The sequence below is a fragment of the Camelina sativa genome, chromosome 16, assembly GCF_000633955.1.
Source record: "Camelina sativa cultivar DH55 chromosome 16, Cs, whole genome shotgun sequence".
NCBI lineage: Eukaryota > Viridiplantae > Streptophyta > Magnoliopsida > Brassicales > Brassicaceae > Camelina > Camelina sativa.
This window is the reverse complement of record NC_025700.1, coordinates 6,285,780-6,306,824: the sequence shown is the minus strand read 5'-3', so window position 1 is coordinate 6,306,824 and position 21,045 is coordinate 6,285,780. Positions and strand designations below refer to the sequence as shown.

Sequence of the window (21,045 nt, the reverse complement as noted above, 5' to 3'; positions counted from 1 at the left end):
TACAGACTAGTGATTTTAAGATTACAGTTTAACCTTTAATTAATATATACATGAGTTTTATCCTTTACAGAGACGAGGGAGATTGACACATATTCATTTGCAAGAATGGGGTTGGAATTTGTCAATGAAATTTACGTGATTATTCATTCTTTAGTTTACTTTGCCTCAGTTGACTATTCCTCCCACTCCGTGTATGAGGTGTAACTCATCATTTATTTTATTTCTTTGACTTCCTTGCATGATTTGACCAACTTTATCTATGGTTCTTTCGTATGTGTATTATGAGGTATTTCTCAATTACATAGCTTCCATAACCTTTTTTTTTTTCACAAATAGTGTTTATGTTCTTGATTTTCATTGAAACTTTGCAAGAAGATGAAATGTCATCTTTTGTTAGCCATGATTGGAGCCTTTGCCGTCATGGTCGTAGCTCAGAAACAAGAAGGTAATGTATCTATTCTTTTAATGGTTAGGCATTAGGATTTTCCTTTTGACTTGACATTTTTTCTATGTATAAACTTTCATTGATCTGTTTTATGTTTTGATAGGTTTCATCAGTTTGGATTGTGGGTTTCCTATTGAGGAATCTCCATATAGTGATCCCTCTACTGGATTAACTTTCACCTCAGACTCCACGTTCATCCAGACCGGAAAAAGCGCTAGAATCGAGAAACAGCTAAACCAAAATTTCCGAAAACCATATTTGACACTAAGATACTTTCCGGAAGGGAAACGTAACTGTTATAGTCTTAATGTCAACCGTGGCACAAATTATCTCATCTCGCTTACTTTCATATATGGGAATTATGATGATCTTAATGTTTACCCAAACTTTGATCTGTATCTCGGTCCTGATAAGTGGAGAAGAATAGATATGGAAGGAAGAAGTAATGGTACAAAGGAGGAGATCATTCATATACCTAGGAAAAACTCTTTGGATATTTGTCTTGTTAGAACAGGAACAACCTCGCCAATAATATCAGCCATAGAACTACGACCACTGAGAAATGATACTTATGTTACACATTCCGGTTCACTAAGGAGGTCTTTCCGGGTGTATCTTAGCAATTCCGAAAGGGAGGTAAGGTAAGTTGATTTTAAAAGATTAAAACAACCAGTGAAGATTACTCTGTCATAAATCTTGGTGTGCTTACATTTTTTTAAATAAAATGCTTAAAAAGAACTACTGAGATAAATGGTTTGATAATATACAAATTTGTGGTCATGCTTTATTTTTGTTCAAAACTACTGAGATGAATGAGTTGATACTTCTTAGATTAGGTCGACGTCCCAACTTATTGTCGAAGTTGAATCCCCTAAAGCTCTCATGTGTTTTTGATATAGTTGTAACATTTTACTTTTTTTTTGGACAAACAGATATAGTTGTAACATATGCTTAATTAGTTGGCCTAATAAAATTTGTTTTACAGGTTTGCTGATGACATGTATGATCGTATTTGGACTCCATTCTTCAGCTCTAGATTTACGCAGATTACAACGAATCTCAATATAAACACCTCAGATACATTTGAGGTACCAAAAGCAGCACTTTCGAGTGCTGCTACGCCTAGAAACGCGAGTGCGCCATTCATCATTAGTTGGAAACCCATACCCTCTGATGCTGAAGTCTACTTGTATCTTCACTTTGCGGAGATACAAACCCTTCAAGCCAACGAGACTAGGGAATTCGACATTATAATGAAAGGAGTTTTTAATCAGTCAGGAATTACGCCTCCTAAGCTTGAGCGACTTACAGTATTTTCTGCTGTACCACTACAATGTGACTTGGACGGTTGTCGTTTAGAGCTGGTAAGAACTCCAAAGTCAACTCTTCCACCTCTGATCAATGCTCTTGAGGCTTACACTATTATCGAATTCCCACAACTGGAAACAAACTCAAGTGATGGTAACTCAACCAAACTTTCACTTATTTTACATTACACGAATTTTTGATTTTTTTTTTCACATTTGCTATTAATTTTGTTCATTGAATAACGTTTATATTAGTTGTTGCTATCAAGAACATCAAAGCTACTTATCGTTTGAGTAAAATCAGTTGGCAAGGAGATCCATGTCTCCCTCAAGAATTATCTTGGGAAAATCTTGGATGCAGTTATGCTAATATCTCCACCCCACCAAGAATCATTTCCTTGTAAGAGTATTCATAAATTAACATAGGACATAACATAAAGCTACTCTGTATCTAGATAAATAAAAAGTGTTATTTTTTTATTGCATATATAGAAACTTGTCAGCAAGTGGGTTAACTGGGAGTATATCCCCAATTTTACAGAATCTAGCGCACATACAAGAACTGTGAGTGATTCTATTCTTGACTCATGAAACCAAGAGTACTTTGTTCGAACTTGACATTTAGATCNATAGTTTGCAATGACATCCCATTTTCAAGTAATCATACAAACTTTGGAATTGAACGATTATGTGAAGTATATGAGAGAATATATTGAGTTTTTTTTCCAGTATTATAATAATTTTTTAAAAAATGCATATATGTGTTGGTGTGGAAAACTTCTCAAATTAATATGTTCGTGTTACTCATCCCAGCACGTCTCAACCTGGTCTAACAAAAAACATATATATTTATATTCCAACTTGAGGGAAAATGTAATTTTATCAAAGCACCTGCTGTTATCTTTATTTAAAACAAAACAATGTAAAACCTACCAAGTTGATCTAATGTCAAACCCATATATATATAGCTATATGATAATTCCAGTTGGACTAATGTATATATTTTTGTTAGACAAGTTTCGACGTGCTGGGATGAGGAACATGAACAAAGCTCGTCATATCCTAGTTTCTCTTAAATTTTCTCACCACTCGTCTATTTTGTGCCTTAAAAAAAGGTTTATTTTTCTTTTGGGCTCAAGTATTTAAACCAGAGACTGTAGAAGATTAATCTTATTGTATTATACATTGATTAATGAGTACAAGAATACAGACTAGTGATTTTAAGATTACAGTTTAACCTTTAATTAATATATACATGAGTTTTATCCTTTACAGAGACGAGGGAGATTGACACATATTCATTTGCAAGAATGGGGTTGGAATTTGTCAATGAAATTTACGTGATTATTCATTCTTTAGTTTACTTTGCCTCAGTTGACTATTCCTCCCACTCCGTGTATGAGGTGTAACTCATCATTTATTTTATTTCTTTGACTTCCTTGCATGATTTGACCAACTTTATCTATGGTTCTTTCGTATGTGTATTATGAGGTATTTCTCAATTACATAGCTTCCATAACCTTTTTTTTTTTCACAAATAGTGTTTATGTTCTTGATTTTCATTGAAACTTTGCAAGAAGATGAAATGTCATCTTTTGTTAGCCATGATTGGAGCCTTTGCCGTCATGGTCGTAGCTCAGAAACAAGAAGGTAATGTATCTATTCTTTTAATGGTTAGGCATTAGGATTTTCCTTTTGACTTGACATTTTTTCTATGTATAAACTTTCATTGATCTGTTTTATGTTTTGATAGGTTTCATCAGTTTGGATTGTGGGTTTCCTATTGAGGAATCTCCATATAGTGATCCCTCTACTGGATTAACTTTCACCTCAGACTCCACGTTCATCCAGACCGGAAAAAGCGCTAGAATCGAGAAACAGCTAAACCAAAATTTCCGAAAACCATATTTGACACTAAGATACTTTCCGGAAGGGAAACGTAACTGTTATAGTCTTAATGTCAACCGTGGCACAAATTATCTCATCTCGCTTACTTTCATATATGGGAATTATGATGATCTTAATGTTTACCCAAACTTTGATCTGTATCTCGGTCCTGATAAGTGGAGAAGAATAGATATGGAAGGAAGAAGTAATGGTACAAAGGAGGAGATCATTCATATACCTAGGAAAAACTCTTTGGATATTTGTCTTGTTAGAACAGGAACAACCTCGCCAATAATATCAGCCATAGAACTACGACCACTGAGAAATGATACTTATGTTACACATTCCGGTTCACTAAGGAGGTCTTTCCGGGTGTATCTTAGCAATTCCGAAAGGGAGGTAAGGTAAGTTGATTTTAAAAGATTAAAACAACCAGTGAAGATTACTCTGTCATAAATCTTGGTGTGCTTACATTTTTTTAAATAAAATGCTTAAAAAGAACTACTGAGATAAATGGTTTGATAATATACAAATTTGTGGTCATGCTTTATTTTTGTTCAAAACTACTGAGATGAATGAGTTGATACTTCTTAGATTAGGTCGACGTCCCAACTTATTGTCGAAGTTGAATCCCCTAAAGCTCTCATGTGTTTTTGATATAGTTGTAACATTTTACTTTTTTTTTGGACAAACAGATATAGTTGTAACATATGCTTAATTAGTTGGCCTAATAAAATTTGTTTTACAGGTTTGCTGATGACATGTATGATCGTATTTGGACTCCATTCTTCAGCTCTAGATTTACGCAGATTACAACGAATCTCAATATAAACACCTCAGATACATTTGAGGTACCAAAAGCAGCACTTTCGAGTGCTGCTACGCCTAGAAACGCGAGTGCGCCATTCATCATTAGTTGGAAACCCATACCCTCTGATGCTGAAGTCTACTTGTATCTTCACTTTGCGGAGATACAAACCCTTCAAGCCAACGAGACTAGGGAATTCGACATTATAATGAAAGGAGTTTTTAATCAGTCAGGAATTACGCCTCCTAAGCTTGAGCGACTTACAGTATTTTCTGCTGTACCACTACAATGTGACTTGGACGGTTGTCGTTTAGAGCTGGTAAGAACTCCAAAGTCAACTCTTCCACCTCTGATCAATGCTCTTGAGGCTTACACTATTATCGAATTCCCACAACTGGAAACAAACTCAAGTGATGGTAACTCAACCAAACTTTCACTTATTTTACATTACACGAATTTTTGATTTTTTTTTTTCACATTTGCTATTAATTTTGTTCATTGAATAACGTTTATATTAGTTGTTGCTATCAAGAACATCAAAGCTACTTATCGTTTGAGTAAAATCAGTTGGCAAGGAGATCCATGTCTCCCTCAAGAATTATCTTGGGAAAATCTTGGATGCAGTTATGCTAATATCTCCACCCCACCAAGAATCATTTCCTTGTAAGAGTATTCATAAATTAACATAGGACATAACATAAAGCTACTCTGTATCTAGATAAATAAAAAGTGTTATTTTTTTATTGCATATATAGAAACTTGTCAGCAAGTGGGTTAACTGGGAGTATATCCCCAATTTTACAGAATCTAGCGCACATACAAGAACTGTGAGTGATTCTATTCTTGACTCATGAAACCAAGAGTACTTTGTTCGAACTTGACATTTAGATCGTAGCCAACCTTTTTTATTTATGTGTGCATGCACAGAGACTTATCCAATAACAGTTTGACTGGATCTGTGCCTAAGTTTCTGGCCAACATCAAATCATTATCTTTGATGTAAGTTTTCTATAAAGCAGAATGAAAATGTTTTTTTTTTTTGGCTATATATATGAGATAACTTTNATATATTTATATTCCAACTTGAGGGAAAATGTAATTTTATCAAAGCACCTGCTGTTATCTTTATTTAAAACAAAACAATGTAAAACCTACCAAGTTGATCTAATGTCAAACCCATATATATATAGCTATATGATAATTCCAGTTGGACTAATGTATATATTTTTGTTAGACAAGTTTCGACGTGCTGGGATGAGGAACATGAACAAAGCTCGTCATATCCTAGTTTCTCTTAAATTTTCTCACCACTCGTCTATTTTGTGCCTTAAAAAAAGGTTTATTTTTCTTTTGGGCTCAAGTATTTAAACCAGAGACTGTAGAAGATTAATCTTATTGTATTATACATTGATTAATGAGTACAAGAATACAGACTAGTGATTTTAAGATTACAGTTTAACCTTTAATTAATATATACATGAGTTTTATCCTTTACAGAGACGAGGGAGATTGACACATATTCATTTGCAAGAATGGGGTTGGAATTTGTCAATGAAATTTACGTGATTATTCATTCTTTAGTTTACTTTGCCTCAGTTGACTATTCCTCCCACTCCGTGTATGAGGTGTAACTCATCATTTATTTTATTTCTTTGACTTCCTTGCATGATTTGACCAACTTTATCTATGGTTCTTTCGTATGTGTATTATGAGGTATTTCTCAATTACATAGCTTCCATAACCTTTTTTTTTTTCACAAATAGTGTTTATGTTCTTGATTTTCATTGAAACTTTGCAAGAAGATGAAATGTCATCTTTTGTTAGCCATGATTGGAGCCTTTGCCGTCATGGTCGTAGCTCAGAAACAAGAAGGTAATGTATCTATTCTTTTAATGGTTAGGCATTAGGATTTTCCTTTTGACTTGACATTTTTTCTATGTATAAACTTTCATTGATCTGTTTTATGTTTTGATAGGTTTCATCAGTTTGGATTGTGGGTTTCCTATTGAGGAATCTCCATATAGTGATCCCTCTACTGGATTAACTTTCACCTCAGACTCCACGTTCATCCAGACCGGAAAAAGCGCTAGAATCGAGAAACAGCTAAACCAAAATTTCCGAAAACCATATTTGACACTAAGATACTTTCCGGAAGGGAAACGTAACTGTTATAGTCTTAATGTCAACCGTGGCACAAATTATCTCATCTCGCTTACTTTCATATATGGGAATTATGATGATCTTAATGTTTACCCAAACTTTGATCTGTATCTCGGTCCTGATAAGTGGAGAAGAATAGATATGGAAGGAAGAAGTAATGGTACAAAGGAGGAGATCATTCATATACCTAGGAAAAACTCTTTGGATATTTGTCTTGTTAGAACAGGAACAACCTCGCCAATAATATCAGCCATAGAACTACGACCACTGAGAAATGATACTTATGTTACACATTCCGGTTCACTAAGGAGGTCTTTCCGGGTGTATCTTAGCAATTCCGAAAGGGAGGTAAGGTAAGTTGATTTTAAAAGATTAAAACAACCAGTGAAGATTACTCTGTCATAAATCTTGGTGTGCTTACATTTTTTTAAATAAAATGCTTAAAAAGAACTACTGAGATAAATGGTTTGATAATATACAAATTTGTGGTCATGCTTTATTTTTGTTCAAAACTACTGAGATGAATGAGTTGATACTTCTTAGATTAGGTCGACGTCCCAACTTATTGTCGAAGTTGAATCCCCTAAAGCTCTCATGTGTTTTTGATATAGTTGTAACATTTTACTTTTTTTTTGGACAAACAGATATAGTTGTAACATATGCTTAATTAGTTGGCCTAATAAAATTTGTTTTACAGGTTTGCTGATGACATGTATGATCGTATTTGGACTCCATTCTTCAGCTCTAGATTTACGCAGATTACAACGAATCTCAATATAAACACCTCAGATACATTTGAGGTACCAAAAGCAGCACTTTCGAGTGCTGCTACGCCTAGAAACGCGAGTGCGCCATTCATCATTAGTTGGAAACCCATACCCTCTGATGCTGAAGTCTACTTGTATCTTCACTTTGCGGAGATACAAACCCTTCAAGCCAACGAGACTAGGGAATTCGACATTATAATGAAAGGAGTTTTTAATCAGTCAGGAATTACGCCTCCTAAGCTTGAGCGACTTACAGTATTTTCTGCTGTACCACTACAATGTGACTTGGACGGTTGTCGTTTAGAGCTGGTAAGAACTCCAAAGTCAACTCTTCCACCTCTGATCAATGCTCTTGAGGCTTACACTATTATCGAATTCCCACAACTGGAAACAAACTCAAGTGATGGTAACTCAACCAAACTTTCACTTATTTTACATTACACGAATTTTTGATTTTTTTTTTTCACATTTGCTATTAATTTTGTTCATTGAATAACGTTTATATTAGTTGTTGCTATCAAGAACATCAAAGCTACTTATCGTTTGAGTAAAATCAGTTGGCAAGGAGATCCATGTCTCCCTCAAGAATTATCTTGGGAAAATCTTGGATGCAGTTATGCTAATATCTCCACCCCACCAAGAATCATTTCCTTGTAAGAGTATTCATAAATTAACATAGGACATAACATAAAGCTACTCTGTATCTAGATAAATAAAAAGTGTTATTTTTTTATTGCATATATAGAAACTTGTCAGCAAGTGGGTTAACTGGGAGTATATCCCCAATTTTACAGAATCTAGCGCACATACAAGAACTGTGAGTGATTCTATTCTTGACTCATGAAACCAAGAGTACTTTGTTCGAACTTGACATTTAGATCGTAGCCAACCTTTTTTATTTATGTGTGCATGCACAGAGACTTATCCAATAACAGTTTGACTGGATCTGTGCCTAAGTTTCTGGCCAACATCAAATCATTATCTTTGATGTAAGTTTTCTATAAAGCAGAATGAAAATGTTTTTTTTTTTTGGCTATATATATGAGATAACTTTTTTATTTGTCTCCTTGACAGAAACTTAAGTGGAAACAATCTTACCGGCTCAGTTCCACAGAATCTACTTGATAGAGAAAAGGAAGGACTTGTCTTAAAGTAAGAATATTTTCTTCATCATTTATCAAGTATACATGAATGGGCAGTACTTGTATAAAAATTAGAATGCTGAAATATATTATTTTAATTATAAGAATATATAGTCTCAAGTGTACTAGAAAGTCCAGATATATATATATATATATATATTTCTATATATATATATATATGTTCCATATCCACCTCTATATGGTACCTTAATTTAACAACCTCGGTATCATGTTTCTTCTAGACTTGAAGGAAATCCTGAGCTATGCAAGATTAGTTCGTGCAACCCAAAAGACAAAAAGGAACTGTTAGTACTGGTTATTGCACCAATTGCCTCTGTGCTTATTGCAATAGTGGTTGTGGGTCTCTTTCTTGTTTTCCGAAAGAAGAAGGTGCCTTTAGGTGAGTCTAGCTCAAGACATATAATCATTAAATAAATTTTCAAAAAACAAATGTATATATTTCCATTTGTATCATGTAGACGTACATGCTCCACCAAGCTTGCCCGTAGCATATGTTGGACATTCTAAACATTCAGAACCGTCATTTTTTCTCGAAAAAGATAAGGTTTACCTATTTCGAGGTTCAAGAAATGACAAATAACTTCAAACGAGTTCTTGGTGAAGGAGGGTTCGGAGTTGTTTATCACGGCNAAACTTTGCAAGAAGATGAAATGTCATCTTTTGTTAGCCATGATTGGAGCCTTTGCCGTCATGGTCGTAGCTCAGAAACAAGAAGGTAATGTATCTATTCTTTTAATGGTTAGGCATTAGGATTTTCCTTTTGACTTGACATTTTTTCTATGTATAAACTTTCATTGATCTGTTTTATGTTTTGATAGGTTTCATCAGTTTGGATTGTGGGTTTCCTATTGAGGAATCTCCATATAGTGATCCCTCTACTGGATTAACTTTCACCTCAGACTCCACGTTCATCCAGACCGGAAAAAGCGCTAGAATCGAGAAACAGCTAAACCAAAATTTCCGAAAACCATATTTGACACTAAGATACTTTCCGGAAGGGAAACGTAACTGTTATAGTCTTAATGTCAACCGTGGCACAAATTATCTCATCTCGCTTACTTTCATATATGGGAATTATGATGATCTTAATGTTTACCCAAACTTTGATCTGTATCTCGGTCCTGATAAGTGGAGAAGAATAGATATGGAAGGAAGAAGTAATGGTACAAAGGAGGAGATCATTCATATACCTAGGAAAAACTCTTTGGATATTTGTCTTGTTAGAACAGGAACAACCTCGCCAATAATATCAGCCATAGAACTACGACCACTGAGAAATGATACTTATGTTACACATTCCGGTTCACTAAGGAGGTCTTTCCGGGTGTATCTTAGCAATTCCGAAAGGGAGGTAAGGTAAGTTGATTTTAAAAGATTAAAACAACCAGTGAAGATTACTCTGTCATAAATCTTGGTGTGCTTACATTTTTTTAAATAAAATGCTTAAAAAGAACTACTGAGATAAATGGTTTGATAATATACAAATTTGTGGTCATGCTTTATTTTTGTTCAAAACTACTGAGATGAATGAGTTGATACTTCTTAGATTAGGTCGACGTCCCAACTTATTGTCGAAGTTGAATCCCCTAAAGCTCTCATGTGTTTTTGATATAGTTGTAACATTTTACTTTTTTTTTGGACAAACAGATATAGTTGTAACATATGCTTAATTAGTTGGCCTAATAAAATTTGTTTTACAGGTTTGCTGATGACATGTATGATCGTATTTGGACTCCATTCTTCAGCTCTAGATTTACGCAGATTACAACGAATCTCAATATAAACACCTCAGATACATTTGAGGTACCAAAAGCAGCACTTTCGAGTGCTGCTACGCCTAGAAACGCGAGTGCGCCATTCATCATTAGTTGGAAACCCATACCCTCTGATGCTGAAGTCTACTTGTATCTTCACTTTGCGGAGATACAAACCCTTCAAGCCAACGAGACTAGGGAATTCGACATTATAATGAAAGGAGTTTTTAATCAGTCAGGAATTACGCCTCCTAAGCTTGAGCGACTTACAGTATTTTCTGCTGTACCACTACAATGTGACTTGGACGGTTGTCGTTTAGAGCTGGTAAGAACTCCAAAGTCAACTCTTCCACCTCTGATCAATGCTCTTGAGGCTTACACTATTATCGAATTCCCACAACTGGAAACAAACTCAAGTGATGGTAACTCAACCAAACTTTCACTTATTTTACATTACACGAATTTTTGATTTTTTTTTTTCACATTTGCTATTAATTTTGTTCATTGAATAACGTTTATATTAGTTGTTGCTATCAAGAACATCAAAGCTACTTATCGTTTGAGTAAAATCAGTTGGCAAGGAGATCCATGTCTCCCTCAAGAATTATCTTGGGAAAATCTTGGATGCAGTTATGCTAATATCTCCACCCCACCAAGAATCATTTCCTTGTAAGAGTATTCATAAATTAACATAGGACATAACATAAAGCTACTCTGTATCTAGATAAATAAAAAGTGTTATTTTTTTATTGCATATATAGAAACTTGTCAGCAAGTGGGTTAACTGGGAGTATATCCCCAATTTTACAGAATCTAGCGCACATACAAGAACTGTGAGTGATTCTATTCTTGACTCATGAAACCAAGAGTACTTTGTTCGAACTTGACATTTAGATCGTAGCCAACCTTTTTTATTTATGTGTGCATGCACAGAGACTTATCCAATAACAGTTTGACTGGATCTGTGCCTAAGTTTCTGGCCAACATCAAATCATTATCTTTGATGTAAGTTTTCTATAAAGCAGAATGAAAATGTTTTTTTTTTTTGGCTATATATATGAGATAACTTTTTTATTTGTCTCCTTGACAGAAACTTAAGTGGAAACAATCTTACCGGCTCAGTTCCACAGAATCTACTTGATAGAGAAAAGGAAGGACTTGTCTTAAAGTAAGAATATTTTCTTCATCATTTATCAAGTATACATGAATGGGCAGTACTTGTATAAAAATTAGAATGCTGAAATATATTATTTTAATTATAAGAATATATAGTCTCAAGTGTACTAGAAAGTCCAGATATATATATATATATATATATTTCTATATATATATATATATGTTCCATATCCACCTCTATATGGTACCTTAATTTAACAACCTCGGTATCATGTTTCTTCTAGACTTGAAGGAAATCCTGAGCTATGCAAGATTAGTTCGTGCAACCCAAAAGACAAAAAGGAACTGTTAGTACTGGTTATTGCACCAATTGCCTCTGTGCTTATTGCAATAGTGGTTGTGGGTCTCTTTCTTGTTTTCCGAAAGAAGAAGGTGCCTTTAGGTGAGTCTAGCTCAAGACATATAATCATTAAATAAATTTTCAAAAAACAAATGTATATATTTCCATTTGTATCATGTAGACGTACATGCTCCACCAAGCTTGCCCGTAGCATATGTTGGACATTCTAAACATTCAGAACCGTCATTTTTTCTCGAAAAAGATAAGGTTTACCTATTTCGAGGTTCAAGAAATGACAAATAACTTCAAACGAGTTCTTGGTGAAGGAGGGTTCGGAGTTGTTTATCACGGCTGTGTTAATGATACCCAACAAGTAGCTGTTAAATTGCTCTCTCCATCATCATCTCAAGGCTACAAACATTTTAAGGCAGAGGTAATATTATATCCGATGATCTTAATTTGTTGGAATTCAATTGTTGTTTACTTGTACTTTCTATATTTATGAGTATTAGCTAATGGATGGCTGGTCAGGTGGAACTTCTTATGAGGGTGCACCATATAAATTTGGTGAGTCTTGTTGGTTATTGTGACGAAGGAGACCATTTGGCCCTTATCTACGAGTACATGCCAAATGGAGACTTAAAGCAACATTTATCAAGTAAAAGACCATATTTACCAAAATTTTTTTTTTCCGTTTTTTAATATAGAATCATTATTAGTCTTGAACCTTTATTTGAAAAACAACATAACATTAGTTATATAATGTCGGTTTGATACAGGAAAGCATGGTGGATTTGTCTTAAGCTGGAAAAGTAGACTAGGAGTAGCTGTCGATGCAGCATTAGGTACCCACTAATTTACTCAGATCTATAACTTTTAAAAGTATTAGTTTTGTCTCCATTGAATAAGCAAGAGACCTTATACTACCATAAGGTGGGAAGATTAATCATACGACACGATGTGAAATACTCCACTTAATGGTTTATTTGCCAAACAGAAATTTACATTAATTTTTTATATGTAGGATTGGAGTACTTACACACCGGATGTAAACCACCAATGGTTCACAGAGATATAAAAAGTACAAATATACTTTTGAATGAAAGTTTCCAAGGAAAATTAGCCGATTTCGGGCTTTCGAGATCTTTTCCTTTGGCAAATGAAACACAGGTTTCAACTGTTGTTGCTGGAACTCCTGGTTATCTTGATCCTGAGTGAGTATTTTTTGTTAGTCCATAAATTTGAATCATCACAATTGATAAATATAAAAAACCATAATAAACCAAGCATCTTCCATGTTTTGTATTTCAGGTATTATCAAACAAATTGGTTAACAGAGAAAAGTGATGTTTATAGTTTTGGAATTGTACTCNATTACTCTGTCATAAATCTTGGTGTGCTTACATTTTTTTAAATAAAATGCTTAAAAAGAACTACTGAGATAAATGGTTTGATAATATACAAATTTGTGGTCATGCTTTATTTTTGTTCAAAACTACTGAGATGAATGAGTTGATACTTCTTAGATTAGGTCGACGTCCCAACTTATTGTCGAAGTTGAATCCCCTAAAGCTCTCATGTGTTTTTGATATAGTTGTAACATTTTACTTTTTTTTTGGACAAACAGATATAGTTGTAACATATGCTTAATTAGTTGGCCTAATAAAATTTGTTTTACAGGTTTGCTGATGACATGTATGATCGTATTTGGACTCCATTCTTCAGCTCTAGATTTACGCAGATTACAACGAATCTCAATATAAACACCTCAGATACATTTGAGGTACCAAAAGCAGCACTTTCGAGTGCTGCTACGCCTAGAAACGCGAGTGCGCCATTCATCATTAGTTGGAAACCCATACCCTCTGATGCTGAAGTCTACTTGTATCTTCACTTTGCGGAGATACAAACCCTTCAAGCCAACGAGACTAGGGAATTCGACATTATAATGAAAGGAGTTTTTAATCAGTCAGGAATTACGCCTCCTAAGCTTGAGCGACTTACAGTATTTTCTGCTGTACCACTACAATGTGACTTGGACGGTTGTCGTTTAGAGCTGGTAAGAACTCCAAAGTCAACTCTTCCACCTCTGATCAATGCTCTTGAGGCTTACACTATTATCGAATTCCCACAACTGGAAACAAACTCAAGTGATGGTAACTCAACCAAACTTTCACTTATTTTACATTACACGAATTTTTGATTTTTTTTTTTCACATTTGCTATTAATTTTGTTCATTGAATAACGTTTATATTAGTTGTTGCTATCAAGAACATCAAAGCTACTTATCGTTTGAGTAAAATCAGTTGGCAAGGAGATCCATGTCTCCCTCAAGAATTATCTTGGGAAAATCTTGGATGCAGTTATGCTAATATCTCCACCCCACCAAGAATCATTTCCTTGTAAGAGTATTCATAAATTAACATAGGACATAACATAAAGCTACTCTGTATCTAGATAAATAAAAAGTGTTATTTTTTTATTGCATATATAGAAACTTGTCAGCAAGTGGGTTAACTGGGAGTATATCCCCAATTTTACAGAATCTAGCGCACATACAAGAACTGTGAGTGATTCTATTCTTGACTCATGAAACCAAGAGTACTTTGTTCGAACTTGACATTTAGATCGTAGCCAACCTTTTTTATTTATGTGTGCATGCACAGAGACTTATCCAATAACAGTTTGACTGGATCTGTGCCTAAGTTTCTGGCCAACATCAAATCATTATCTTTGATGTAAGTTTTCTATAAAGCAGAATGAAAATGTTTTTTTTTTTTGGCTATATATATGAGATAACTTTTTTATTTGTCTCCTTGACAGAAACTTAAGTGGAAACAATCTTACCGGCTCAGTTCCACAGAATCTACTTGATAGAGAAAAGGAAGGACTTGTCTTAAAGTAAGAATATTTTCTTCATCATTTATCAAGTATACATGAATGGGCAGTACTTGTATAAAAATTAGAATGCTGAAATATATTATTTTAATTATAAGAATATATAGTCTCAAGTGTACTAGAAAGTCCAGATATATATATATATATATATATTTCTATATATATATATATATGTTCCATATCCACCTCTATATGGTACCTTAATTTAACAACCTCGGTATCATGTTTCTTCTAGACTTGAAGGAAATCCTGAGCTATGCAAGATTAGTTCGTGCAACCCAAAAGACAAAAAGGAACTGTTAGTACTGGTTATTGCACCAATTGCCTCTGTGCTTATTGCAATAGTGGTTGTGGGTCTCTTTCTTGTTTTCCGAAAGAAGAAGGTGCCTTTAGGTGAGTCTAGCTCAAGACATATAATCATTAAATAAATTTTCAAAAAACAAATGTATATATTTCCATTTGTATCATGTAGACGTACATGCTCCACCAAGCTTGCCCGTAGCATATGTTGGACATTCTAAACATTCAGAACCGTCATTTTTTCTCGAAAAAGATAAGGTTTACCTATTTCGAGGTTCAAGAAATGACAAATAACTTCAAACGAGTTCTTGGTGAAGGAGGGTTCGGAGTTGTTTATCACGGCTGTGTTAATGATACCCAACAAGTAGCTGTTAAATTGCTCTCTCCATCATCATCTCAAGGCTACAAACATTTTAAGGCAGAGGTAATATTATATCCGATGATCTTAATTTGTTGGAATTCAATTGTTGTTTACTTGTACTTTCTATATTTATGAGTATTAGCTAATGGATGGCTGGTCAGGTGGAACTTCTTATGAGGGTGCACCATATAAATTTGGTGAGTCTTGTTGGTTATTGTGACGAAGGAGACCATTTGGCCCTTATCTACGAGTACATGCCAAATGGAGACTTAAAGCAACATTTATCAAGTAAAAGAACATATTTACCAAAATTTTTTTTTTCCGTTTTTTAATATAGAATCATTATTAGTCTTGAACCTTTATTTGAAAAACAACATAACATTAGTTATATAATGTCGGTTTGATACAGGAAAGCATGGTGGATTTGTCTTAAGCTGGAAAAGTAGACTAGGAGTAGCTGTCGATGCAGCATTAGGTACCCACTAATTTACTCAGATCTATAACTTTTAAAAGTATTAGTTTTGTCTCCATTGAATAAGCAAGAGACCTTATACTACCATAAGGTGGGAAGATTAATCATACGACACGATGTGAAATACTCCACTTAATGGTTTATTTGCCAAACAGAAATTTACATTAATTTTTTATATGTAGGATTGGAGTACTTACACACCGGATGTAAACCACCAATGGTTCACAGAGATATAAAAAGTACAAATATACTTTTGAATGAAAGTTTCCAAGGAAAATTAGCCGATTTCGGGCTTTCGAGATCTTTTCCTTTGGCAAATGAAACACAGGTTTCAACTGTTGTTGCTGGAACTCCTGGTTATCTTGATCCTGAGTGAGTATTTTTTGTTAGTCCATAAATTTGAATCATCACAATTGATAAATATAAAAAACCATAATAAACCAAGCATCTTCCATGTTTTGTATTTCAGGTATTATCAAACAAATTGGTTAACAGAGAAAAGTGATGTTTATAGTTTTGGAATTGTACTCTTGGAGCTCATCACAAACCGTCCTATAATTCAGCAATCTCGTGAAAAGCCTCACATAGTAGAATGGGTCGGATTTGTTGTAAGAACGGGAGATATTGGAAATATTATAGATCCAAACCTCCACGAAGATTACGACGTTGGTTCTGTATGGAAGGTTATTGAATTAGCAATGTCATGTGTGAATATTTCCTCTGCAATACGACCAACCATGTCTCAAGTTGTTAACGATCTTAAAGAGTGTGTGGCATCTGAAAATTCAAGGACAGGAGAGACTCGNTGACATGTATGATCGTATTTGGACTCCATTCTTCAGCTCTAGATTTACGCAGATTACAACGAATCTCAATATAAACACCTCAGATACATTTGAGGTACCAAAAGCAGCACTTTCGAGTGCTGCTACGCCTAGAAACGCGAGTGCGCCATTCATCATTAGTTGGAAACCCATACCCTCTGATGCTGAAGTCTACTTGTATCTTCACTTTGCGGAGATACAAACCCTTCAAGCCAACGAGACTAGGGAATTCGACATTATAATGAAAGGAGTTTTTAATCAGTCAGGAATTACGCCTCCTAAGCTTGAGCGACTTACAGTATTTTCTGCTGTACCACTACAATGTGACTTGGACGGTTGTCGTTTAGAGCTGGTAAGAACTCCAAAGTCAACTCTTCCACCTCTGATCAATGCTCTTGAGGCTTACACTATTATCGAATTCCCACAACTGGAAACAAACTCAAGTGATGGTAACTCAACCAAACTTTCACTTATTTTACATTACACGAATTTTTGATTTTTTTTTTTCACATTTGCTATTAATTTTGTTCATTGAATAACGTTTATATTAGTTGTTGCTATCAAGAACATCAAAGCTACTTATCGTTTGAGTAAAATCAGTTGGCAAGGAGATCCATGTCTCCCTCAAGAATTATCTTGGGAAAATCTTGGATGCAGTTATGCTAATATCTCCACCCCACCAAGAATCATTTCCTTGTAAGAGTATTCATAAATTAACATAGGACATAACATAAAGCTACTCTGTATCTAGATAAATAAAAAGTGTTATTTTTTTATTGCATATATAGAAACTTGTCAGCAAGTGGGTTAACTGGGAGTATATCCCCAATTTTACAGAATCTAGCGCACATACAAGAACTGTGAGTGATTCTATTCTTGACTCATGAAACCAAGAGTACTTTGTTCGAACTTGACATTTAGATCGTAGCCAACCTTTTTTATTTATGTGTGCATGCACAGAGACTTATCCAATAACAGTTTGACTGGATCTGTGCCTAAGTTTCTGGCCAACATCAAATCATTATCTTTGATGTAAGTTTTCTATAAAGCAGAATGAAAATGTTTTTTTTTTTTGGCTATATATATGAGATAACTTTTTTATTTGTCTCCTTGACAGAAACTTAAGTGGAAACAATCTTACCGGCTCAGTTCCACAGAATCTACTTGATAGAGAAAAGGAAGGACTTGTCTTAAAGTAAGAATATTTTCTTCATCATTTATCAAGTATACATGAATGGGCAGTACTTGTATAAAAATTAGAATGCTGAAATATATTATTTTAATTATAAGAATATATAGTCTCAAGTGTACTAGAAAGTCCAGATATATATATATATATATATATTTCTATATATATATATATATGTTCCATATCCACCTCTATATGGTACCTTAATTTAACAACCTCGGTATCATGTTTCTTCTAGACTTGAAGGAAATCCTGAGCTATGCAAGATTAGTTCGTGCAACCCAAAAGACAAAAAGGAACTGTTAGTACTGGTTATTGCACCAATTGCCTCTGTGCTTATTGCAATAGTGGTTGTGGGTCTCTTTCTTGTTTTCCGAAAGAAGAAGGTGCCTTTAGGTGAGTCTAGCTCAAGACATATAATCATTAAATAAATTTTCAAAAAACAAATGTATATATTTCCATTTGTATCATGTAGACGTACATGCTCCACCAAGCTTGCCCGTAGCATATGTTGGACATTCTAAACATTCAGAACCGTCATTTTTTCTCGAAAAAGATAAGGTTTACCTATTTCGAGGTTCAAGAAATGACAAATAACTTCAAACGAGTTCTTGGTGAAGGAGGGTTCGGAGTTGTTTATCACGGCTGTGTTAATGATACCCAACAAGTAGCTGTTAAATTGCTCTCTCCATCATCATCTCAAGGCTACAAACATTTTAAGGCAGAGGTAATATTATATCCGATGATCTTAATTTGTTGGAATTCAATTGTTGTTTACTTGTACTTTCTATATTTATGAGTATTAGCTAATGGATGGCTGGTCAGGTGGAACTTCTTATGAGGGTGCACCATATAAATTTGGTGAGTCTTGTTGGTTATTGTGACGAAGGAGACCATTTGGCCCTTATCTACGAGTACATGCCAAATGGAGACTTAAAGCAACATTTATCAAGTAAAAGAACATATTTACCAAAATTTTTTTTTTCCGTTTTTTAATATAGAATCATTATTAGTCTTGAACCTTTATTTGAAAAACAACATAACATTAGTTATATAATGTCGGTTTGATACAGGAAAGCATGGTGGATTTGTCTTAAGCTGGAAAAGTAGACTAGGAGTAGCTGTCGATGCAGCATTAGGTACCCACTAATTTACTCAGATCTATAACTTTTAAAAGTATTAGTTTTGTCTCCATTGAATAAGCAAGAGACCTTATACTACCATAAGGTGGGAAGATTAATCATACGACACGATGTGAAATACTCCACTTAATGGTTTATTTGCCAAACAGAAATTTACATTAATTTTTTATATGTAGGATTGGAGTACTTACACACCGGATGTAAACCACCAATGGTTCACAGAGATATAAAAAGTACAAATATACTTTTGAATGAAAGTTTCCAAGGAAAATTAGCCGATTTCGGGCTTTCGAGATCTTTTCCTTTGGCAAATGAAACACAGGTTTCAACTGTTGTTGCTGGAACTCCTGGTTATCTTGATCCTGAGTGAGTATTTTTTGTTAGTCCATAAATTTGAATCATCACAATTGATAAATATAAAAAACCATAATAAACCAAGCATCTTCCATGTTTTGTATTTCAGGTATTATCAAACAAATTGGTTAACAGAGAAAAGTGATGTTTATAGTTTTGGAATTGTACTCTTGGAGCTCATCACAAACCGTCCTATAATTCAGCAATCTCGTGAAAAGCCTCACATAGTAGAATGGGTCGGATTTGTTGTAAGAACGGGAGATATTGGAAATATTATAGATCCAAACCTCCACGAAGATTACGACGTTGGTTCTGTATGGAAGGTTATTGAATTAGCAATGTCATGTGTGAATATTTCCTCTGCAATACGACCAACCATGTCTCAAGTTGTTAACGATCTTAAAGAGTGTGTGGCATCTGAAAATTCAAGGACAGGAGAGACTCGAGAAATGAACTCAATGAGTTCCATCGAATTCAGCATGGATATGGACACCGAGGTGATCCCTAAAGCACGCTAGTTCGTTAACAATGAATTTACTCTTGTTGGATTGTGATGAATCTTTAATAATGGGTTTAATATCAACTGATTATTGGATTTGATGCGATATTCAAATATCTTTGTTGTGATTTGATTTAGGTTGTTGTGGAAAACTTTTGAATAGCTCTACAAAATGCATGTTGAAATGCACATCAAATCAAAATTGGATTTAATTTGGTTACGTTCGGGTTAAGTCAAACCAGATAAAGTGTTTATCGGTTTATCGATCAGTTTAATTAGAATTGTAGAAATTTGGATAAGATATATAGTTGGCTCTTTAAAGAGCAAACTTATTTTTCATGTTTTTTTAAGGAGGCCCAATGTTCATGTAGGAAACTGAGACGGCAACAAATAGAGGGTGGAATAATGCAGCAACCAAAATATAGATCATTTACTAAAATTCATAATTTATTTCAATTGTTAGGTAGCTAGCTTAACTTTTAATTTATTTAAATCGATCTAAAATATTTACTAACTCAAAATAATATAGAAAAATAAATATTTCGGCTTAAATACTTGTTTTTCTTATTGAATTTCTAAAATAATATTGGGTTTTGGCTCAGGATCTAAGAGGTTTAGTAATGTGATTATTGGATCATGATTTACTATTCAGAAGGTTTAATTTAAATAAATATTTATTCTCTAAAATCTTTAATTAATAGATCACTGTCTAGTATCTTTTAAAAATATGTTCGAATATCTAACTTCATTAACATAAACACTATTTTTTATTTTCTAAAATATTTAATAATTCATCACTGACTAAAATATTTTAATAATATGTTCGGATATCTAATTTGATTTCTCTGACTTTAACACTATTATACTTTTTAAATATTATTTTGACAACCAATTAATTAAATATTTTGTTTTCTGAATGTTTAATTATTAATTAAGGAAAAATGTCACTTTGTGCAATGCATAAGACATTTTTCAAATACTTAAATTTTACTACAGATTTCAAATTTCTTATACAATTTGAGGTATACATTCAAAATTAATCATTTTTTTTTGCGGAGGATAACAGTTTCTCATGGCACCGGTTTCAGAGGAGGAGGTGCAAAAAGCATTATTTATGATGCACTCGGTGAAGGCTCCTCGACTAAATGGGATGGCCGTATTATTTTACCAGAAGGTCTGGAGTACTATTGAAGAGGACTTCCTTCAGTTGGTTAATTCCTTCTTATATGAGGGTTTATTTGATAAGCGATTGAACTTG

At 34.0% G+C, this 21,045-nt stretch overlaps 5 protein-coding genes and 2 pseudogenes across 5 annotated transcripts; all 7 read left to right on the top strand.

Annotated features, from left to right (window-relative positions):
* LOC104749987 (probable leucine-rich repeat receptor-like protein kinase At2g28990) lies at window positions 224–2,336 on the top strand. The gene is made up of 6 exons (XM_019238030.1): window positions 224–286; window positions 376–445; window positions 549–1,086; window positions 1,431–1,906; window positions 2,008–2,152; window positions 2,245–2,336. Exons 1-6 carry the CDS (start codon window positions 260–262, stop codon window positions 2,318–2,320), a joined length of 1,332 nt encoding a protein of 443 aa, XP_019093575.1. The 5' UTR covers window positions 224–259; the 3' UTR covers window positions 2,321–2,336.
* LOC104749988 (probable leucine-rich repeat receptor-like protein kinase At2g28990) lies at window positions 3,181–5,450 on the top strand. Its single transcript, XM_019237702.1, has 7 exons — window positions 3,181–3,243; window positions 3,333–3,402; window positions 3,506–4,043; window positions 4,388–4,863; window positions 4,966–5,110; window positions 5,203–5,274; window positions 5,375–5,450. The coding sequence occupies exons 1-7, from the start codon at window positions 3,217–3,219 to the stop codon at window positions 5,448–5,450; spliced, it is 1,404 nt and encodes a 467-aa protein (XP_019093247.1). The 5' UTR covers window positions 3,181–3,216.
* On the top strand, window positions 6,098–9,159 carry LOC104749989 (probable leucine-rich repeat receptor-like protein kinase At2g28990). Its single transcript, XM_010471710.2, has 10 exons — window positions 6,098–6,160; window positions 6,250–6,319; window positions 6,423–6,960; window positions 7,305–7,780; window positions 7,883–8,027; window positions 8,120–8,191; window positions 8,292–8,363; window positions 8,449–8,526; window positions 8,759–8,916; window positions 8,996–9,159. The coding sequence occupies exons 1-10, from the start codon at window positions 6,134–6,136 to the stop codon at window positions 9,115–9,117; spliced, it is 1,758 nt and encodes a 585-aa protein (XP_010470012.1). The 5' UTR covers window positions 6,098–6,133; the 3' UTR covers window positions 9,118–9,159.
* Window positions 9,174–13,161, top strand: LOC104749990 (annotated as a pseudogene).
* On the top strand, window positions 13,251–16,588 carry LOC104753435 (annotated as a pseudogene).
* On the top strand, window positions 16,590–18,223 carry LOC104753434 (probable leucine-rich repeat receptor-like protein kinase At2g28990). The gene is made up of 6 exons (XM_019237701.1): window positions 16,590–17,052; window positions 17,155–17,299; window positions 17,392–17,463; window positions 17,564–17,635; window positions 17,721–17,798; window positions 18,031–18,223. The coding sequence occupies exons 1-6, from the start codon at window positions 16,590–16,592 to the stop codon at window positions 18,221–18,223; spliced, it is 1,023 nt and encodes a 340-aa protein (XP_019093246.1).
* Window positions 18,101–19,883, top strand: LOC109129414 (probable leucine-rich repeat receptor-like protein kinase At2g28990). The gene is made up of 6 exons (XM_019237627.1): window positions 18,101–18,188; window positions 18,268–18,519; window positions 18,618–18,744; window positions 18,866–18,931; window positions 19,111–19,300; window positions 19,398–19,883. The coding sequence occupies exons 2-6, from the start codon at window positions 18,301–18,303 to the stop codon at window positions 19,804–19,806; spliced, it is 1,011 nt and encodes a 336-aa protein (XP_019093172.1). The 5' UTR covers window positions 18,101–18,188; window positions 18,268–18,300; the 3' UTR covers window positions 19,807–19,883.

Coding starts and splice junctions, on each gene's coding strand:
- LOC104749987 (XM_019238030.1), top strand. CDS start 260: ATGGTTCTTTCGTATGTGTATTATGAG. Junction 1,087..1,430: donor AATTCCGAAAGGGAGGTAAG/GTAAGTTGATTT, acceptor TTTGTTTTACAG/GTTTGCTGATGACATGTATG. Junction 1,907..2,007: donor GGAAACAAACTCAAGTGATG/GTAACTCAACCA, acceptor CGTTTATATTAG/TTGTTGCTATCAAGAACATC.
- LOC104749988 (XM_019237702.1), top strand. CDS start 3,217: ATGGTTCTTTCGTATGTGTATTATGAG. Junction 5,111..5,202: donor CCACCAAGAATCATTTCCTT/GTAAGAGTATTC, acceptor TTGCATATATAG/AAACTTGTCAGCAAGTGGGT. Junction 5,275..5,374: donor CTAGCGCACATACAAGAACT/GTGAGTGATTCT, acceptor GTGCATGCACAG/AGACTTATCCAATAACAGTT.
- LOC104749989 (XM_010471710.2), top strand. CDS start 6,134: ATGGTTCTTTCGTATGTGTATTATGAG. Junction 6,961..7,304: donor AATTCCGAAAGGGAGGTAAG/GTAAGTTGATTT, acceptor TTTGTTTTACAG/GTTTGCTGATGACATGTATG. Junction 7,781..7,882: donor GGAAACAAACTCAAGTGATG/GTAACTCAACCA, acceptor CGTTTATATTAG/TTGTTGCTATCAAGAACATC.
- LOC104753434 (XM_019237701.1), top strand. CDS start 16,590: ATGTATGATCGTATTTGGACTCCATTCTTCAGCTCTAGATTTACGCAG. Junction 17,300..17,391: donor CCACCAAGAATCATTTCCTT/GTAAGAGTATTC, acceptor TTGCATATATAG/AAACTTGTCAGCAAGTGGGT. Junction 17,799..18,030: donor AAGGAAGGACTTGTCTTAAA/GTAAGAATATTT, acceptor TGTTTCTTCTAG/ACTTGAAGGAAATCCTGAGC.
- LOC109129414 (XM_019237627.1), top strand. CDS start 18,301: ATGTTGGACATTCTAAACATTCAGAACCGTCATTTTTTCTCGAAAAAG. Junction 18,520..18,617: donor ACAAACATTTTAAGGCAGAG/GTAATATTATAT, acceptor ATGGCTGGTCAG/GTGGAACTTCTTATGAGGGT. Junction 18,745..18,865: donor CTTAAAGCAACATTTATCAA/GTAAAAGAACAT, acceptor GGTTTGATACAG/GAAAGCATGGTGGATTTGTC.